Below are 22,127 nucleotides of genomic sequence, written 5' to 3' on the forward strand. Positions count from 1 at the left end.
ACCCTCGTTTTGTGCTTCAAAAGTCCACAAAGCACACGACCAAAAGATTCAAATGAAAAAGGGTCCTCGAGTTTGTTTGTTTGTTTTAGGTTCTTTTTTTTTTTTTTTGCATTGCGTCTGTACAAGCTTCCAGGTTGCACCGCCCACCTGACAGTGTTGTGTGTGTGTGTGTGTGACTGTGTGTGTGTGTGTGTGTGTGTGTGTGTGTTGGATATGGTTGGGGCAGATAGGTTTGGCTTGGCCTCCTATAACAGCCTCTCTTGAAATCTTCATGTGAATCTCATTCAACACCATTAATATATATATTTCTTATATATATATATATGTACTATATATAATTACAACTTGTGTTTCAAACTCTTAAATAGGCCTATTTATTACAAGAAGAAGTGCAGTTTTCCCCCCAAAACATCATCATAATACGTTGAACTGTCAAAATATGAAATCCACAGTCATGACATCATCATCATCATGGAGATTGTTTTCACGGGGGATGTTTTGCACGTTTTGTCCAAAATACTGGAAAATCAGCGGCGAGTTCTTGCAGAGACACTATTACACACACACACACACACACACACGCACGCACGCACATTTCAACTACTATATTTGTGAGAGCATCAACCTTTTATGACAGCGTTTGAAACCTCCATAAAACTACAGAAAAATATCCAGGGGAATATGAAATACTATATCGTCACTGTCGGGCAGAAACCTCGTATCTCCAAGTTTCAAATGTGTACGATTCTTCGTAAAGTAAAGCCCTGCTTTATCGGACAAGACCGTTGCACAAAAGTTAGTTTAGTTCATTTTTTTAAATGATGAAAACGAACGGTTTTGGACATGGAAGGTTTCCACCCGACAACAACGATATACAAGCGCAATCGGCAATTTCCTTGGTTCGTGACACTTGCTCGCAAACCAAATATAAATCAGGAATAACTCTAATCCTAACCCCTAAATCTATTCTCCAAAATCGTTTTCTGACTGTAAGCCTGACTGAAGAAATTAATCATTTTGATAATACCATAATAATCATATCTCGTGTTTAGGACCAGAAGATGTTCCTCAGGTCTATTCTTCAAATTCTAGTGCAGGGGTCTTCAACGTTTTCAGGCCAAGGACCCCTTAGTTGAGAGAGAAATGAAGCAGGGACCCCCAGGCCACAACCTTTTCAGAGATTCCATATAGTTTCATTGTTTGAACAACACAATCATCAGTGTGTTTTGGATTCATGTCAATTTCTGTGTTCAGATATTTAACCACTTCAACCGTCAATACTTCTCCCCTCTACACCAAACATCTTTGCCGAAAATAGCCGATTGGCTAAAGTTCTCAGAATCTAGTTAAGAATCTAACTAAAAAGGAGATATTTTTTTCTATCTCACAAAGATTTGGAGGACCCCCTGTAGTAGCTCTGAGGACCCCCTGTTGTAGACCTTTGTTCTAGTGTGTTTGTGGGGACGACTGGCCCTTACAAGTATAGTAATTCAAGTACGTACGCACGCACGTACGTACGCACGCACGCACACACACACACACACACACAAGTGGTCAGGTTCTACTCGTCACAGATAAACACATAAACAGGAGAGTTGAGGCCGTTATCGATGACAAAACACAATGGCTTTCATTTGAACCTGATTGGATTTCATTTTTTTTTCCAACGCTAAATAACACTACTAGTAATAATAATTATTATAATAATTTAACAAACGGGAACGCCGAATATCGAACGCGTCGTAACGTTGACGGACCAAACGGAACGCGGTGCCGTCAGGAACCAATAGCCTATGCCTAGATCAGTGGCTTTTCAACCAGTGGTCCGGGGACCACCGGTGGTCCTCGAGGCGGTTTCCAGGTGGTCCCCCACAGCTAAACGATGGAGTGTTGGTATAATCAAATTGACCCTTATCGATCTTTAACTCTTAAGAGCGTAAATGGACCCTTTATACGGATCCATTTGGTGTCATTTTACTCTCTCGAAGAGTTAAATTATTGTTAGAATTCTGCGCATTACTTTTTTAAGAGGTCTACACAATTAGAGAATGTAGAAAAAAACTATTATTTTGATCGACGTTTGCCCGTTCTCTCTCCTATGGCTCCACATCTATACAGCAGGGAATGGTGGACTAAATCTCATATCCAACGATAGCAAAATATTCAATGATGTCTTGGGTCTGAGAGGCTAAACCTCATCACATGGTGAATAGATAGCGGACACTGTGGCCTCCTAGATCAAGCTGGTTCTCATCAAAGGCCAAAGGTCAGGGAGGACAGGAATGATGGACAACGGTAGGGATGGGACGATATGAACATTTCATGTCACGATTATTGTGATCAAAGAAATTGCGCTTTACAATATTACCGCGATAATCAAAATATCCACAACATTCATTTGCCAAAAGAATATAATAATTACGATCTACAAGCTCACAACGCGTCGCAACGTGACCGGTTGTGAGCTTGTAGATCGGCTATTTTCTTGGCAAAGAGATTTGGTAGAGTGAGGGAAAAAAAAGCAGATTTCCAGGTATGTTTTACCAATTATAGAGGGTTTAAATTGTACCGGATATATGCAGCTCGGCAAATAAAAAAATGGGTGAATTGATGTGCATGACGATTCTCATCCCATCCTTAGACACACCGGGCAGACGCATTTCTTCTTAGTTCCTCTGAGTCAGTGGTTCTAAAAGTGTTCTCGTGGCTCTGAGAGAGGACCCGACGGAGAACCCAACGTCCATTGGGTTACAGACCTGTAGAGGGTCCTTTTGGAACCCCAGTTCAAGGAGGAACCCCACCGAGGGTCCCTGGACCACACTTTGAGAACCACTGCCCCGAGTGCAGAGAACCACAAACTCCAATCAGAAATAACATTTATTTCCACAGTTTCCCCTCCGCTTTATTCAAACATTCAAAAATGTTCCAATGTTTTCTCTTTTTTTTTTCTTCTTTATACACATTTTCAAAATAATTCTAATTCTAAATCCAAAAGCTCAGAACGCACTGCGTTGCGGCACATTCTGAGCTTTTTTTTTTCCTTCTTTTTTTTAACTATTTGTGGTACAATAAACATATACAGGGTTTTAAGGGGTTAAATCTGCACTCAGGGATCAGTAAAAGGTTTCAGCCTATCAGAACACAACGACAACACAACTCCACTGTCGGTCCTGTCCAGGGATGGGACGATATGAAAATATCACGATTCTCGTGACCAAATTACGATATTATCGCGATAATCAAAATATCCCCAACGTCTCATTATCCTGGGCCGGAACATTTAAAAAAAAAAAAAAAAAATAGCAGATCGGCTATAAAAATAGTAGATCGGCAACCTTTTTGGCAAAGGATTTGGTAGCGTTAAGAAAAATACGTATATCAAGTACGTATATTATAATTACGTTTTACCAATAGGGGGTTTAAGTGGTACTTAATTTATTTGCAGCTCGGCAAATAAAAGGAGAATTGATCCCAGTGCATGACAGAGGACGATATCACGGTAAATTAAATCTCCACGATGCGATAAACGATAATATGGCTTATCGTCCCATCCCCAGTCCTGTCTTACATTTCTGCCTTCTGAACTCTAATATAAACTGTACTTTCTAGCAGAGCTTTTAGGCTCTACGCTCAGCAGACATTATCGGCAACAATTTGGGTCCCCCTTCTTACTTCCTTCACGGGTGGCGTTTACCAATGGTACTGATTAACACAGTAGTTGACAGGTATATCATTAATTCATTCGGTAGCTTGTGCCGGGGTTTTTTCAGTGTTTTTTTTTTTTACCTGATATTTGAGGCCCCATGAACGCTAGGGCTGTCACAAACTTATCATCTAATCGCAATTATTTGACATAATCGCAATTATTTTGTGATCATCGCCATAGTCGTTTACATGTTGAAAAATGTTTATATTATGTTCAAACATTTAAAAAATAGTGGAAATACCAGATCGTAGATCGGCCATTTCCACAATCAATGTTCTTTTTTAAGTAATTTAGGTTATGTGTCATATCTGCCATGTGCCACATCAAAGCATACAAGCCAAACAGACATGTAATTGTCAACGACAAAAACACAATTAAATCGTTAAATCGCAATTATTTGAGTGACAATGAATCGTCAAGTAAAATGTCATACTCGTGACAGCTCTAATGACCGCAGCACTGGTCCCATTACATCAGCACCAGTAGTGCATTATGTTGACATTGCAGCAATGGAGCACTGGAGCTTCAAAGCTCGTACAGAATGGAGTACGACCTGCGAAACAAGACAGCATTCAGAATCCACGTTGAGAAAGCATATGGAGCGATTCTGAACGAGTCTGGTCTGAATGACCTAGAAAGCAGGGGTCTTCAACGTTTTCAGGCCAAGGACCTCTTAGTTGAGAGAGAGAGAGATGAAGCAGGGACCCCCAGATTCCATATAGTTTCATCGTTTGACAACACAATCATCAGTGTTTTTTGGATTCCTGTCAATGTGTGTTTTCAGATATTTAACCACGTGAACCGTCAATACTTAATAAACTTGACGTTTCACTACTTGATCTGCTCTTTTTTCCCCTCTACACCAAATCTCTTTGCCGACAATAGCCGATCTACAAGCTCACAACGCGAGGCGTTGTGAGCTTGTAGATCTGCTATTTTTGGCTTCTCAGAATATGGACGCAAGGGTTCAAGTGGTTAATATAGAAAGCGAGAAAAAAGTTTCTATCACACAAAGATTTGGACTTTGGAGGACCCCCTGTTGTAACTCTGAGGACCATCTGTTGAAGACCCCTGACCCCAATGACTGGACGAACAGCGATTTGTCTTTTCTTACACCCGTTAAAGATAAAATTATAACCGTGGCCAATCCGTGCTTTTTGCTATGGTCCGTAGAGAATAGGCTAGTTTTAAACGAGAACGCGATCTGGAGACAGAAAGACATTTTCCTGCAGATCATTCCGTTGCTTCCAACGGTGGATTAAACACAAGACCTTTCATCAGTATCATTGGTAACACCGGCTCTGTTTGAGCAGAATGGAACAGAGCCTTCATTAGTATGATTGGTAACACAGACTCTGACCAGAATGGAACAGAGCCTTCGTTAGCATCCCTGGTAAGACCTGGCGAAGGAAGTAAGTATGAGGCCCAGGTTCTTGCCAACATGGCTGTCGTTCACACAGGACCCACTGTGGAAAATACATGGAGAACAAAACCATCCCAGAACATAGACGAGATGGTTCTGGAGTCAGGAAGAGTTGAACACGCCGGGGGGCGATCTTAGGATGTTTCAGATGGGAAAACAACAAATCACATGTTTATACTTTTAAATAAGAGATGCTTTGTGTGTGTGATGGTTCATTTAGAGGTGTGGGATGGCCTGGCTGCGACACAAACAATCTAAATCAAATAAAAAAATGGAAGCAACAATTTGAACCATGACCTGCCTGCACCCTGCGCTGTCTGAGAGGGAATGTCCAACGTCCACAATATAAATAATCAAATCATTTTTCACCTTTTCTTTTGTTTTTGTTTTCAGGGGTGATGACGGAGAGTGCATGCCAATCAACGAAAAGCAGAGAGGAGATGAGAGGTAGGCGGGTGGGTGGGTGGGTAGGAAGGTGAGGGGTTAGATATTGGGGTGGGGTGGTAAGGTAGGTAAGTAGGTAGGTAGGTATGGTCGGTAGGGGTAACTAAGGTAGGTATTGGGGTAGGTCGTTATGGTTGCGTAAGGTAGGCAGGTGGGTAAACAACAGTAAGCATGGTACTAATGTTTCACTCGTTGAAAAGTAATCCAAACCCTAATTCCCTTTGAGCGGCGGGGTGGCTTAAATGGTCATTCACGAGCGCATCAACGTGGACATTAAACACGACCACATCCATGTCCATATATGGACATATAATGATCAGATGTCAAACAGTACGGCATCCACTGATAAAGTTTGAGAGCCCACCCTGATGCATGTGTGGAAGAATGGGGGGTGGAGAGGGTGGGTGTTGATTAGTGACCGACCGATGTATCGGTTACCGATATATCGGCCACCGATATGACCTTTTTTGCCATATCGGTATGGACCGATATGCGACGATATGTGACCGATATGCGACCGATATGACCGATATGCTACCGATATAACCTTTTTTTAGGGGCTAGTGATGTTTTAGGGGCTAGTTTGTGCGATGTGAAATGTGATAATCACAGTAATCCTTAATCATATTCCATCATATTCAAGGGCTTTAGGAGCGAAATGAGACTCCAGTCCAGTTAGAGCACTGCAGATTGGAGGTCTGTGGCTCTTTAATAGAGAGTAAAAGGCCTGTTTTATATATATATATATATATATATATATGTATATATCAGTATCGTATCGGTATCGGTGAAGGCCCCCCTCTCTAGAATCGGTATCGTATCGGATCACAAAAAAAGTCTATCGGTCGGTCACTAGTGTTGATCGCCAGGTGGTTTTGTGGGTGGGGCTGGCTGGCTGTCGGGGGGCGGGGCGGGGTGGGTGGCTGGTTCCTGATTGGTTCATTCAGAGTCCGAGCTCTCCATGGGCGCCCCGTGGTCCCCCAGGTCCATCATCAGCGCTCTGGCTCCGCCCATGGCCTTGGCCATGGCGTTGTTGTTGCCCCCGCCGCCCTCCCGGTGCGTCTTCTTGTGCCGGGAGAAGCTGGAGGAGTGCATGAAGGTCTTAGCGCACAGCGTGCATGTGTACAGCTTCCTGCCGCCCGAGGAGGGCGCCATGGCCGCGGCGGGGGGAGGCGGCGGTGGCGGCGAGGCCACGGCGTGGTGCGACAGCGCGTGAGACTTCTCGTGCGCGCGCACCTCGGCCCGTCGGTGGAAGGCCTTGCCGCAGAAGCCGCAGGCGAACTTGCCGCCTCCGCCGCCGCCGCCCCGGACTTGCCCGCCGCCACCCTGGCCGCCTCCCCCTCCTCCTCGGTGGGTCTGCATGTGGCGTGCCAGGCTAGAGGCGTGGCTAAAGCACTTGTCGCACTGGCTGCACGCGTAGGAGCCGGGGCCGCCGCCCCGCTTGCGCTGACCGCCGCCGACGCTTCCCCCCCGCGCCCCCGCCACCACTCCCCGTACCCCTCCTCCTCCTCCTAATCCTCCTCCCTCCTCGTCATCATCATCCTCGTCCTCCTCGGAGTCGTCCTCCTCCGAGTCCGGGGAGGGGGCGGCGGCCAGGGGAGGAGGCGGAGCTGGTTGGCCCCGCTTGCCACCGCCTCCCCCGCCGCGGCGGCGGTTCTTGCGGTTGCGGCGGTTCTTCTTGCACAGCGTGTAGAAGTTGGGCTTGTCGCGGGAGCACAGCTTCAGGCGGATCTTCAGGTCGGAGCTGCTCTCGCCCAGGTTCTCCTTGCCCGCCGTGTAGCCGCCCAGCAGCTCCTTCACGTGGTTCACCTGCGGGGGGCGCCAGCGACACAACATGTTAATGATTTAACCACCTGGAGGGAGGTCACCGCCACAACATGTTACATTGATGATTTAATGATGTAAATACTAGAACCAAAGCATCCATATTCTGGGGTAGTCTCGCGTAGCCAGACAACTATTCCACAATCTCTGAATGCTACAGTATATAGAGTCTGGAACGGCAGCTCCCAAACAGCGAGTAACGGAAGTAATCACTGCTGCACGGAACTGTAGTCCCATTGGAAACATTAACAGAAAACACACTAGCACAGACAGAGTCATTTGAGCGGGATATTCTTGTTATGTGTGTACAGTTTAAGAAAACATTTGAAAACATCATGGATGTAACACCAACAACACCAGAGAAGGACGAAATAACGCCCCCAAAAATATTGAAAGAAGACATAACCATAGCAATGAATAGTGGGAGTCAACAGTCTGGCGACGCAAGACTATTCTGGGGGCAACATAAGCCCAAAATAGTTTTGGTGGAGAGCAAGGGTCCCCTTAGCTGAGAGAGAGAGAGATGAAGCCGAGACCCCCCTAGTGTTGTGCCGGTATGATGTATTTTAAACTGGTTCGATATTGCATTAAAAAGCGACTCAAACGGTAATACCGGATTTTAACCTACTTGGGGGTCGCAGAAAAAGAGCCGGACACCCGTTATTTTATATACATCTTCTTATGATCTTCTGAGGCCCCGTACATACGGCAACGCTCTGTAGAGAAAACGGCGAGGTCCCGGGATATCGCTGTTGCGTTTTGCCTTTTATCAAGCGTTCATATGCAGCCGAAATGATGTAGTGTCCATGTCACCGTGTGAGCAACAGAAACGCAAGAAGCAACAACGCATGTGGGCAAAATTGCTAGGCTTTTTCTCTCCTACTAATACATACTGAATGCCCTCCTCAGCACTGTGGCTTGGTGGCCGAGTGGTTAACGATTTGTTTTTTCGATCCATGCGCCCCGGGTTCGCGTCCCGCCGCGGACAACCTCTTTTTTTTTTAACCCCCGAAAATGCTGTTGTCGTCTGAACGGAAGGCCTATCTGACTTTTCCTTTTGCGTAATTCTCGTAGCAGAAACACAGTGTGAACGGCGCCTCAGTGAGATGTCCCCTGTTTGCATAACTATTGTTAACTGCTTTTGTAGAATGGGGTAAATGCTCTCCACCGTGTTTGTGTTTGTTCTGGCAGTGCACATATAGAACCAAATGGACCCAAAAAGGTCCAAGTGTATATTCTGTGAGGAGTGGTTCACCTGGTGCTTGGACGGGTGGGTGGAGGTATTATGTGAGGACAGGTGGGTGGAGGTGTTATATGAGGACAGGTGGGTGGAGGTATTATATGAGGACAGGTGGGTGGAGGTATAATATGAGGACAGGTGGGTGGAGGTATTATATGAGGACAGGTGGGTGGAGGTATAATATGAGGACAGGTGGGTGGAGGTATTATATGAGGACAGGTGGGTGGAGGTATTATATGAGGACAGGTGGGTGGAGGTATTATATGAGGACAGGTGGGTGGAGGTATTATGTGAGGACAGGTGGGTGGAGGTATTATGTGAGGACAGGTGGGTGGAGGTATTATATGAGGACAGGTGGGTGGAGGTATTATGTGAGGACAGGTGGGTGGAGGTATTATGTGAGGACAGGTGGGTGGAGGTATTATGTGAGGACAGGTGGGTGGAGGTATTATATGAGGACAGGTGGGTGGAGGTATTATGTGAGGACAGGTGGGTGGAGGTATTATGTGAGGACAGGTGGGTGGAGGTATTATGTGAGGACAGGTGGGTGGAGGTATTATGTGAGGACAGGTGGGTGGAGGTATTATATGAGGACAGGTGGGTGGAGGTATTATATGAGGACAGGTGGGTGGAGGTATTATATGAGGACAGGTGGGTGGAGGTATTATATGAGGACAGGTGGGTGGAGGTATTATGTGAGGACAGGTGGGTGGAGGTATTATATGAGGACAGGTGGGTGGAGGTATTATATGAGGACAGGTGGGTGGAGGTATAATATGAGGACAGGTGGGTGGAGGTATTATATGAGGACAGGTGGGTGGAGGTATTATATGAGGACAGGTGGGTGGAGGTATTATATGAGGACAGGTGGGTGGAGGTATTATATGAGGACAGGTGGGTGGAGGTATTATATGAGGACAGGTGGGTGGAGGTATTATATGAGGACAGGTGGGTGGAGGTATTATATGAGGACAGGTGGGTGGAGGTATTATATGAGGACAGGTGGGTGGAGGTATTATATGAGGACAGGTGGGTGGAGGTATTATATGAGGACAGGTGGGTGGAGGTATTATATGAGGACAGGTGGGTGGAGGTATTATATGAGGACAGGTGGGTGGAGGTATTATATGAGGACAGGTGGGTGGAGGTATTATATGAGGACAGGTGGGTGGAGGTATTATATGAGGACAGGTGGGTGGAGGTATTATATGAGGACAGGTGGGTGGAGGTATTATATGAGGACAGGTGGGTGGAGGTATTATATGAGGACAGGTGGGTGGAGGTATTATATGAGGACAGGTGGGTGGAGGTATTATATGAGGACAGGTGGGTGGAGGTATTATATGAGGACAGGTGGGTGGAGGTATTATATGAGGACAGGTGGGTGGAGGTATTATATGAGGACAGGTGGGTGGAGGTATTATATGAGGACAGGTGGGTGGAGGTATTATATGAGGACAGGTGGGTGGAGGTATTATATGAGGACAGGTGGGTGGAGGTATTATATGAGGACAGGTGGGTGGAGGTATTATATGAGGACAGGTGGGTGGAGGTATTATATGAGGACAGGTGGGTGGAGGTATTATATGAGGACAGGTGGGTGGAGGTATTATGTGAGGACAGGTGGGTGGAGGTATTATATGAGGACAGGTGGGTGGAGGTATTATGTGAGGGGTTCACCTGGTGCTTGTTCAGGTGGGTGGAGGTCCTGAAGGTCATGTCGCACTGGGGACAGGCGTAGAACTTCTCTCCGCCCTGGGACGACGCCACCACCACGGCGGGGGGCTGCTGGTTGGGATCCGACGCCTTGCGCTCCCGCTGCTGCCTCCTCTTGCCCTGGCGGCCCTTGTTGGGGGACTTGAACCCGCGGCGCAGGTGGGCGTTGGGCGGCGACGACACCTCCGCGTCCTTGGGCAACACTTTGGAACAGAGCGGGGCGGTGCGACAGTTAATCAAACTGATCGATTATTATTATTCTTTTTTAATATAAATTGTAATCTATCTATCTATCTATCTATAAATTCCAGAAACAATGTCCATCCGTGTCCATCTGTGTTTACGCCCATAGCCAATAAGCCAAAATAGCTAATTCATAAGCTAACAGCATGTTGAAATGTGACATGTTGTGAGGTTTCAGATCAGCTATTTTGGCACATTTCGCATGGCATCAGAAGTATCAGAATGAATCTCTGCTAAAAACTCAGTTTTAAGGCAAGTTGTAAGATAAGCTCTTTAGGTCTGTGTTGTTTTATCTACATGCTTTAACAGGGCTAAATGTTTTCTTCCTGGAGCCTTTTCTGTGGGGATCACCAATGCCCTGCAGTGTCCTGCTGCATTGTAGCTTACGGATGCATGCATTTCACATTCATAACCATTTAAAACTGACAGACAGAAAGACGTATGAAATGAATGCAGAGTATTAAGGACAGAGCATGAATGGGCCGTAAGTGTACATTGTCAGACTAATCAATTTAGTTGACTATAAAAAGAAAATCTATGAGAATTGTTCTGTGTCAATTTGTTGATATACAGAAAAAAAGAAAAAACAATGAGATTATTCCATTAATTGAATAATCGCTTAGAAAATAATGGCCATTTTTTTCCTCCGCCCACCTTTGAACTTGAACTCCTTCTTGTGGACCAGGCGGTGTCGGGAGAGGGAGGAGCTGTGGTTGAACTCCTTGCCGCAGATGTTGCAGGGGTGGATGCGTCTCTTCCCGTGCAGCCGCAGATGGCTGCCCAGCATGCGGCTGCCCTTGAAGGCCATGCCGCAGTGAGGGCACGTGTAGCTCAGCTCCGCGGGCGCCGAGGGCGCCAGCATGGCGGGCCGCTTGGAGGGATTGGAACCCGCCACCTTGCCGGTGTGCGTCTGCTGGTGGCGATACAGGCTGGACGCGTGGCTGGGGATCGGAAAACAATATCGATGAGATACTCATCCTTCCATGAATGCACAAAACCTCAGTGTCTGCCGCATATCTCAAGAACTGTCAACTCCTGATGGGTACCGAGTCCACTCAAAACAAGTACAATACAAGGGGTATTGCAAAGTCGAAGGGCTATGTTTTTGCGAACGGTCATCGCACTAGTAGTGATTATAATACTGTGCCATGCCGAGTAGGAAGTAACAACACTGCAAATCATTATCTATGAATTCCAGGAATCTCTGTTTTGCGATATCTCGAGAACCGTTTATCCGATCAACTTCACACGTCACACCAACTACAAGCTCATAAAGTGTCGCAATGTGGCGTGTTGTGACCTTGCAGATATCCTAAACTTTTGATGCTTTGGTGTGATGCTGTAGAATGATCAAGGAGGGCATTAACTTACAAAAAAAGATTTGATCACTTGATCACTTGAACCCTAGCATCCCTATTCTTAGTGGAACATCAGCCAAAAAATAGCTGATCTACAAGCTCACAACGCCTCGCTCTATTTTTTGGCACAGAGGTTTGGAGTAGAGGAAAAAGAAGAGCAGACTAGTAGTAGTAGGTATTGACAGTTCAAGCGGTTAAATATATGAAAATAGAGGGTATGCACGTCCACTGGGACCCGCCCCCCTAATCTAGACTGAGTGGCAAAACATTGAGCAGCATGGAGCATTGGAGTTTGGAAGTGCTAGTTGCAAATCACTCAACAGCCCTGCATACCACCTGTTTCTAATTTGCACATAATGCAGGAGACAGCAGGATGTTGTGTTGTAGAAAACAAGTGCTTCTAAACTCTGACACTTGGAAAAATAAAAACCTGCACAGAATGTCTTGACAGAAAGTAGCTCATAACATGCCTATGGTGGATTTTTATGAAACAAAAACTTTGCAGATAGAAAGAGGATAATTCAAGCTTTCAGTACAGCCGCAATGTTGGTGAGTTAACTTTGTTTAATACAATCAGATAGGACTTTTCTGTTTGGATGTATGGGCTGTCAATGGCAGAAATTAGTGTTTTGCCACTCAGTAGGCGTGTTCCCACATAACTTCCAGCAACAGTGATGTCACACGCATACCCTCTATACACATTAATCCAACCTACACAGAGGATAGTGCTGTCAAGTCTTAACGGTCTAAGAAATAATCCATGTACAATACATTTCTAATCTGCAACACAATTTTATTACAATATGTAGTGGAGGTCCCTGCTTCATCTCTCTCAGAGCTAAGGGGTCCTTGGCCTGAAAACGTTGAAGACCCCTGCGTTAGAATATGGAGGTAAGAGGTTAGTTTCTATTATATTGCTCACCTGTAGCATTTCCCACAGTAGGTGCATCGGTACTGCCTGTCGTCCGGGACGTAGTCGGCCTGGTCCGAGTCTCCGTCTCCGTCCTCCTCCTCCTCCTCCTCTTCGTCCTCATCGTCGTCCTCTCCTCCTCCCTCGCCCTCCTCTTCCTCCTCTTCCTCCTCCTCCTGGCCCACCCCCTGGCCCCCCAGGCCGTCCTCCTCGGGGTCCGAGTCCGTCTTGATCTCCACGCTCTGCTCGATCACCTCGCAGGGGTACACCTCCTCGTACGGGACGAAGAACGCCTCCTCGGCGCCCTCCACCTGCAAAGCAAGTAGACTTACTGAAGACCCCTCCACCTGAAAACAAAGTACACTTACTTACTGAAGACCCCTCCAGCTGAGAACAAAGTACACTTACTCAAGGACAACGTTTTAACTCATTGACTGCCCAAGCCCGAGTTTCCCCGAGTTATTCAAAACTTTGCGTACCACAACCAAGTTTCCTGAGCTATTAATCGATTAGATTTGATTAAAAACAATGCAAAGTCGGATAGTGCTTCCGTTTTGGGCCCGGAAGCGGAACCGGATATATGCATTTTTTTGGGGGGACGGGACAACGCGCTTCTCTGTGGCCACTTTCTGCTGTGTTTTGCTTCCTTGTTACACACAGCCCTGTTGTGGATTAAGCTGGGGTCTTTTGTAATCACGAACAGACAACGGTGTGCACGTGGTTTGAGTCTTACATTACTCAAACGTTTAAACCGAATGTTTAACTGAAATGTGTTCATGGCTCTAAATTAAACAGATATTTTATGTTTTCATGGCTTTAGCCTAAACTTAATTCAATGTTCTATGGCTTTAAGTTTGCATGACTCGGGTTAATCAGATTAAATGTCTTGCTATATGGGCCCGCTCCTTTTATACCTGTGGGGGTTTTAGCATAGCGTTCCCTGATTTTGTTAGCATGCTGCTTGGAAAGATTTAGACAAAATCTTAAAGAGCGGAGTCATTAAAGCCAAGTTTAACTGTATTCCTGTTGCAGTACATCATTAAATCTACTGATGTGAGAGTGTTCCAGACAGAAATTGTATACTTCTACTTCAATACATCTCAGAGGCAAAGATGGCACTTCCTTTGTATCGTTACTTTGTCAATTTGGATTGTTACGACAAGACGTACATTAAACACTTTTATACTTCGGCTTAGCGCCGTGGATTGGGGCAACCCCCTATCGTTCACATTTAACCTCAAATTCTGTTATTTTATGAATACTTGCTTCGCCTGTCCACGTTTTATTGTACATTCATCTGATTTTAGATTGGAGCGTGCATCACAGTAGGCGCTCATCCACGGTCCATTCATAATCAGTATTTTTACTTGAGTAACTTGAGTATTTCTACATTGCAGCAGGGTCAGAACAATGGCTTCTATTTCAGTATGCTAACTGTCAAACAGGAAGGGTTTGGAATTCCCATCAGTGATGTCACTGTTAGGCAGGTTTCTGAACTGTCTGAGATGCAGTAGACTGACATGGTGCCATGTAATCAGCATTATTACCCGGCTTGTTTGAATGCTTGATTCTGATTGGTCAGTTGCTGAAATCAGCGGTCTGTTATTTCTGGATAGCAGACCGCTCCGCTCTATAACAGACCGCTGCCTAATCAAAGACTCAGAGCACCTGCTGCAGTCAAGCTGCGCTGCATGAATTTAGTGCCGTATCCAACATGTCAGCCATGTAAACAACCACACAGCGAAAATGGATTCTATCTAATCTGTTTTCCAAGGCGACCGTGTCGCGCTGGGAGGACGCCCAGCGCAACACCTGTGGAACACTTCCAGCCGTCTGAAAACAAGGGAATACTTTGTTTTGTTTTTAGTTTTGAGTCAAATTATTATTTTTATTTAGTAGCCGGGTAATAATCGGGATAAATACTGGCTCCTTGGGGGTTGTCCATATATAACATCCCTTCGGGGAGTTATCAGTCCGTCGGGATGTTATATATGGACAACCCCCGCGGAGCCAGTATTTATCCCTTACTTAGTGAGGACCTGGAGCAGGGGTGGAGCAACTTTGATGATGGAGAGGACCACTATATTTTCACACTCACTCCAGATGGCACATTGCATATACAGTCAAAATTAGCAAAAATATCAAACCCAGGTGCGTTATTTCTTTCTCCAGTGTGGTTGGAGACGCCTCTCAGGTATAAAATACCAAGGTAACCACATGCCTCGTATGGCTTATTGCTTCATTTTACACCTTTAAACCTAAGGCGTGACAATAATGTAGCACAGTGGTTCTCAAACGTTTCCATTTCAAGGACCCTCATAACTGCTCTACCAAGTGGACCTGTATGTTCCATTTGTACACTCTCAGAGTTACACACTTGTAAGGGGCCATTTAGAACCCCTTCAAGGAACCACACTTTGAGACCCACAGGTGTAACAGTGTTTCCAGTGAGCCAACATGCAGCAATATCAGCACCGGACTCAGTGATGTAATTTACCCATCCTATAACAACTAGGAACAGTGATGTCATTTATTTGACAACTGTATCCTAAAAAAATCATTGATATTTGATAATTGTTGAAATAACCGATCTACAACGTTCTGAGCTTGTGGTTCTGCTATTTTCACTATTTTTGAAAATGCTTGAAAATATATGAAAACGTTTTCAACATGGAAACAAAAAATGACAAAATAATGCATTCATTTAGTAATTAGTAGTTGTGACAGGCCTGGTGCTGTTTACCTTCATGAGCTGCTCGGCGGTGAGCAGCTCGGTGGTGCAGGTGGTCTCGTCGTCCTGCTCCTTCTTGACGCAGGAGATGGTGAACTTGGAGCCCACCTCGGCCCACTTCACCACGTACTCGATGGGCTGCGTGTCCAGCTCCACCGTGATGAAGTCGGCGCCCAGCGCGTCCGGCTCCGACGAGGTCAGCTCCACCCCCGTCTCACAGTCCACCTCCATCTCCGCCTAGTCCCGACCACACCCGACCAGGGGGGACGGACGCACGGGGGCGCGGTGGTCCCGACCACACCGGACCAGGGGGGACGGACGCACGGGGGCGCGGTGGTCCCGACCACACCGGACCAGGGGGGGGCGGGGACACACAGGCGAACAGGGGGGGGTGGGGCGCCGGCCCGCACCGTTCCTGGAGGTAGGATAAGACAAATATGGGTGAATTCCAGGTCTAAATGTATAGAAATATGGGTTAATTCTCCTTCTACATCACTGCCACCCAAATGTGGAATTCCTTGACTACCTCCCTTAAAACATGTAGCTGGCCTCCTCCAAAACTGCCCTGAAAACTCACCTTTCAGGCCAGAGGCGGAGGTAGTTATCACTTCTCCCATAGACAGGTCGGAAGTGATACATTAGTGTTTTATAATTGTAATGATATTGAATGTTTCTTTTGCTATTTTATATGTCAATGAATTTGATTACCAAGGACCTCCGACGGAAACAAGACCGTCAAGGGCTTTTTGGGGGTGTTCCTTTTAGGCAGGGTGTTTGACTGTACTTGTGCTGTACAAAACGTTTGTTTTGTTTTGACTGTATATGTACTGTTCTTCATTTTTGTCTAATAAAAATGTCAATCAATCAAAAGGGATGGGACCATATGAACAGGTAGGGCTGTCACAATATGACATTTTACATGACGATTAATTGTCACTCAGATAATTGGCGATTAACGATTTAATTGTGTTTTTGTTGTTGATAATTACATTTCTGTTTGGCTTTTAGGCTTTGAGGTTGCATGGTAGATATGATACATAACCTAAATACACTGACACATAACCTAAATACACAAATGCATTACTGACATATTTGACAACTTAAAAAATAACATTGATAGTGGAAATAGCCGATCTACAAGCTCACAACGCGTTGCGATGCGACACGTTGTGAGCTTGTAGATCTGCTATTTCCACTATTTCTGAGATTTTTCAACATTCACGATTATGACGATTATGAAAAAATAATTGCGATAATGTCAAATAATCACGATTAGACGATTATGTAATAATTGTGACAGCCCTATGAACAGGGGTCATCAACATGTACTGCACGGACGTGGCAAGACTTTGTTTTGTCCATGGCAAATTCTACTTTTTCTTTTTTTTACACACCATTATAATTTTCATTAAACCCAATTACTGAATGTCAGTCTCCGGGTTTTCTTCAGAATATGTGTGACACTGATTCACAACGACACAGTGGCATATAAGAACTCCACTAGTGGTCCTCAAATGTTTTATTTGCGAGAACCCCCATAACACTGAGTGTGTACAAATGGAACCACGGTCCATTTGGTTCCATTTGTACACTCTCAGTGCTATGGACCTGTTATGGTCATTCAGGGCTATCTTTTTATGTGTTTCTGATAATATTAGTGTCTTCTCATTTTGTATGTCCATGGCAAAAATATACAGTATTTTTTACAAAAAAGTCCACCACAAGCCAACATGACGATGTTGGCTTGTATAATCGTGACGATGTCACGATTATTGTGGGCAAAAATAATGGCGATTAACTTTAGTGGGACTAACCTCGCCTAACAGGCTTTCTGGGAGAAAGCCTGTTGTTCGTTCACAACAGACCGCTTGGTTTCCGCCTAAAGCGTGGAAACCACTAGAAGAAGCGGCGTCGCTTTGATTTGGTTCCCCCCCGTTTGTTTCCCCAATCCCTTTTAAAATGCTCGAGTAGCCTAGTGTAGTCTTGCCAGTCGCTACGAGTTGGATTAAAAGATGCACATACCAAACAAATTTTTCGAAAGCAAAACTACGCCTCATCAAGGTGTTTATTAGGTCGGCCCTAAAAGTATGTCCTTGAGTGCAGGGGAATATTTTGGGTTAAAACTGAATCCGGTTTGATAGTTCCGGCCAATGTGTAGTCCGTCTAGGACTACAACATGACGTAAAGTGGTTTCCTCTCCCGACCGGATCAAACCTCGAAAAGTGAAGTGATCCCAGACTAAGTGGGACTGATGATAGGTCCTTGGTCTACCTATGTTTTTAGAGGACTATTTCTATGCATTTGATGACCTTGCTCACTGTAAATCACTCTGAATCAAGAGTGTCTGCTAAATTGTAAATTGTATGGTATAGCGATGATCAAAATACGTCCTAAAACGTAAAATGGCACTTTTGGTAACCTCATTAAACCCCAGCATCCCTAATCTGGGAGGAACGTTTGCCAACAATAGCAGGATAAGAGCGTTACCAAATGTGCTCTTTGCAGGTCTGTTTTATCAAGTACATAGGTTTAGTTTATGTTCCCCAGGTTCTATGTTCCCCACCCACCCTACCCCTAAATGTTCCCCGCTCAACCAAAAAAAGGATCTATGTTACCCACCCAAAAAAGGGTATACAGTATGTTTCCAACTCAAATGCAGGGCAATCCTAATTTAGGTGCCCACTCGTCCAGTTGTCCAGGACAGGTGCCCACATGTCCCTACTGCCCAGATGTTTCCAGCCCTAAGTGCCTACTCGTCCAGGTGCCCACATGTCCCTACCCTAGTGCCCAGATGTCCAGGTGCCCACTCGTCCAGATGCCCAGTCATAACAGAAATATGGTGCCCAGATGTCCCTAGTGCCCCCGTCCCACTAGTATTCGTAATTTCTCCCCATTATTTTCCTTTGTTTGTGTTTAATAAGTTATTAATAATTTCGAAATATTTTTTTTTCTGCATTTCTGGATGAGTGGGGAACCTTTTTTGTGGGGGTAAGTGGTAAGTGGTACTGAATTTGCGTCTCTCTCAACAAAAGCTAATTTCATCTCATCTCTTTCACGATAAATTAAAATCACATTATTGTGAGTGATCTTTCATCAGGATAAAGGATAAAACGGATTATCATGTCATCCCTACCTGCAGGTTGAGGTGTGATGAAGATCAGCAGGGATGATGATGATGATATTTCAAAGGGTCCACAGCCCTGGAGGAGACAGAAACACATTAACACATTGATGACCAGGGTTGAGTAAACAGTGTTCTCCTAAATGCAGACATTGTAAACTATAAAACAAACATTAACCACATTGGACCTGGCATCGCTATTTAGTGTGTGTGTCATTACAACCTTCACAAAATAGGCTAAATGTTTTCTGAAATGTAGAAATTCAAGTTTCAAACCAATTTGCAAAGAAATAGATGTCAAAGAGCTAATATAGCAGATCTACAAGCTTGTGTGTATGTGTGTGTAATATATATATATATATATATATATATATATATGGAATTACATGATAAAGTGATACTATGAACCTGCCTGTTGTAGCAGTTCTATCATTAGCCTTTATCACTTGGTTATTATATAGACATTAGACTGATGCTTATTTACAGTATAAAACAATGTATGCGTAAATATTTTGTGAAAGCACACTCAATATCAATAATATCGAGGTCTTTGTATCAAAGATACACTCTTTAGTCCATATATATAGCCCACTAAGCCCAGCCATACCATCCATCTACAGTACATTTTCTAGACCAGATCTACATGATCCAATACAGCACACATATATGGCATTGTAAGTACAAACAGACGTTAAGCCTACATAAAATATGCATGAGTCCACATACAACAGAGAGACACTTCCATCTCATCGCCACAGCAGCAGCAGCAGCACCAAAGCACAACAACAAAAAGCACACACAAACAACGATCATTTCTACCGTTTCTACACCCAATAACCACTCCAGTGATCACCAACATAATAACGATCTTAAATAATCCATGTCTGTGTGCTCTGTCTGTATGGGAGGGAAAATAGCATTCCTCTGGCCATCAACGACCCACCACACACAGCCTTATTACACCAACACCCAAGGACGAGCAATGCGTCGTCACGCTGCCTTTACCGTTCAGAGATGTTGATGGGAAAACGTCCGAATCATTGAAACACATTTTACTAATAATATTATATAAAATACGGTGAGCTGGGAGGGAGAGAGAGAGAATCCGCCGACAATAAACAGGAAATACAGTTACAGTCCCTGCGCGGTGCATTGTGGGAGGAGGATTAAATGGATTGTTCTTCTGTCTGGACGGTGGTACGCGCACACCGGTGACCCGTGGAAAAGTGTGTCCCCCTCAAAGTGGCGCTATTTTACACCTCGAGGGCTGGACTTAAAGGAGTAGTTCACTCCCAAAATGTTTTTTTTTTTCTTTTCTTTTTTTTCTCCTATTGATTAATCACGCCATGGAGACTTGAGTTCAACAATATTTATTTGTATTTGTCGCATAACAAAGACAAAAAAAAAAAAATTATGTAAAAATAAAAATAGTAAATATACCATTGATTTTGGATGGGCATTTGGGTCCCCATCCAGAATCAATGGGGTACATTTATTCTATTGCAATCAAATTATTGTCTTAGGAATAAGACAAATACCCCAAATTATTATTGAACTCAATCAATGGGGATTTTTTTTTCTTTTTTTATAATATGAATTTAGTTATAGTTATATGTAGTGCTCAGTGTAAATGCCCCCCCGGATTAATAAATAATAATAATAATATAATAATAAAAACAAATAAAACTTGGCGCCGAAAATGTATGCGCCAGTGCCACGATAATAATATAAACGCAACGAAACAGAAACCAACAACACCGCAGCGACCTCTGCGGTCACACGATTCGTTGGGGTCACCGGTATGGGTGTAGCACACCGCTAGGGTCGGCTTGACACATCGCTTCAGTTCCATCCAAAAAAAAAAAAAAACATTTCCCACCTTCCACCGTTAAAAGTCCGTTAATGCGATCACCGATGACCTCTCATTATTGATTATCCCGCGCGGATCAAAGACCAAAAGAACGGGACGCATCGGGCCGACAGGGAGCCAATCCTCCCCCCCCCCCCCCCCCATGTTGTACTTCCAATTGTTACCCATAATAATAATGTCGCGCCCACACCGCAACATGAACGATGTCTATGTATGGTAAAACGTTAGGATATGCTGCTCTATGTGCTCCTAGTCATAACAATAAGTCATCATAACGGACACGATAAGCGCCTCTATGACAATGACTGGACAACACAATAACCTCGGCTTCATACAGACTGCCAGTCCAGATCCGCCTCATGCCAGTCAGCCGGACACGGAAGGGTTTTTGTATTTATATAGATATATAAGAATGAGATGGATTCATTATGCAATATCAACATATGACTTACTATAAAGCAGGGAATGGCTCATATTTCGGCGGAAAGATAGAACAGTCTTGGTGATATTAGTGTGTGTATGTGTGTGTGTGCACTGCCGCACCTCCCAGTCTGTCAGAACAGAACACACAACCAGAACAAGCTCACGATGCTGCCTGGCGGTGTTGTTGCCAGGTTTTTCTGCGAGAGAACTATAAGCAAACTGGTCTATGAAAACGAGCCCCCAAAATAAATTACAGATCCAAATAATAGGCCTAAGCATGCAGATGCCATAGCACCCGAAATCTTCTTATTTATTTTTAAATAAAAAGCAGTTAAAAAAAAAATAATAATAAAAAAGCTGTGATAGCTGAGTGGTTAGTGTCCATACCTAGGACTCGGAGCAGAGGCGTAATTTGACCAATATCTAGGGTGTTGCAAGGAATGGAGTTATCCATGCGCGTGAAAGATTTCGGGTTTTATCCGGTTTTGGGTGTTTTTTATTTCAGTTTCAATAAGGGAATATCAGTGAATAATAATACTTTAAAAATTATATTTTTACATTTTAACCCCCTTTTTAATTATTATTTTTCAAAATTTAGAAAAAAATATTTATTTTCATTGTTTTTCAAGCCTAATATGTGTAATCTTTGAGTACAGTTCGAATAGTGCAGGTATGTACAGGTATATTCATAGAGAGACAAAATATTCCAATCAATCAACTCAATTGTCGCCAGCTGGTCTCTGTGTGAAACCTATTGACTCCAGTGGGCAGTTGGTTAATTCTTTAACAAATCATAACTCTTGACAGGAATGGGCTAGAGACTTACTTTTTTTCCCTAAATGCTCAGAAATGCTAGGTGCTGGAGGCCCAAATGACGCCCCTGACTCGGAGGTCCCAGAGGTCGCAGGTACGATTCCCCGCTCCAGCTGTCACTACTCCCCTCCCCCCGCACGCCTTGTGCGAAGCACTGGGGGTCAGCTGGGTTAAGCTGAAAACTGAATTTCCCTTGTGGGATGACGTAGGTAAATTCTCTTCTTCTTCTTATTTATTTTTTATGTTTTTATTATTATTATTATTATGTTTTTACAAAATGTTAGGCCTATCCCACGATTCTTTAC

At 44.4% G+C, this 22,127-nt stretch overlaps 1 protein-coding gene across 1 annotated transcript; it reads right to left on the reverse strand.

Moving 5' to 3' along the window:
- Positions 1–6,512: 6,512 nt before the first annotated feature.
- LOC308296761 (uncharacterized protein) lies at positions 6,513–21,116 on the reverse strand (the record flags this gene model as incomplete). The annotated part of the gene is made up of 8 exons (XM_080740088.1): positions 21,039–21,116; positions 18,729–18,795; positions 15,608–16,010; positions 13,050–13,211; positions 12,877–12,989; positions 11,251–11,537; positions 10,318–10,556; positions 6,513–7,382 (listed from the first exon to the last, which is right to left on the reverse strand). The coding sequence occupies exons 3-8, from the start codon at positions 15,824–15,826 to the stop codon at positions 6,513–6,515; spliced, it is 1,890 nt and encodes a 629-aa protein (XP_080596214.1). The 5' UTR covers positions 15,827–16,010; positions 18,729–18,795; positions 21,039–21,116.
- Between the last annotated feature and the right edge of the window lie 1,011 nt (positions 21,117–22,127).

The sequence above is a fragment of the Nannobrachium achirus genome (genome assembly GCF_963921795.1).
Source record: "Nannobrachium achirus genome assembly, chromosome: 13".
NCBI classification, from domain to species: domain Eukaryota; kingdom Metazoa; phylum Chordata; class Actinopteri; order Myctophiformes; family Myctophidae; genus Nannobrachium; species Nannobrachium achirus.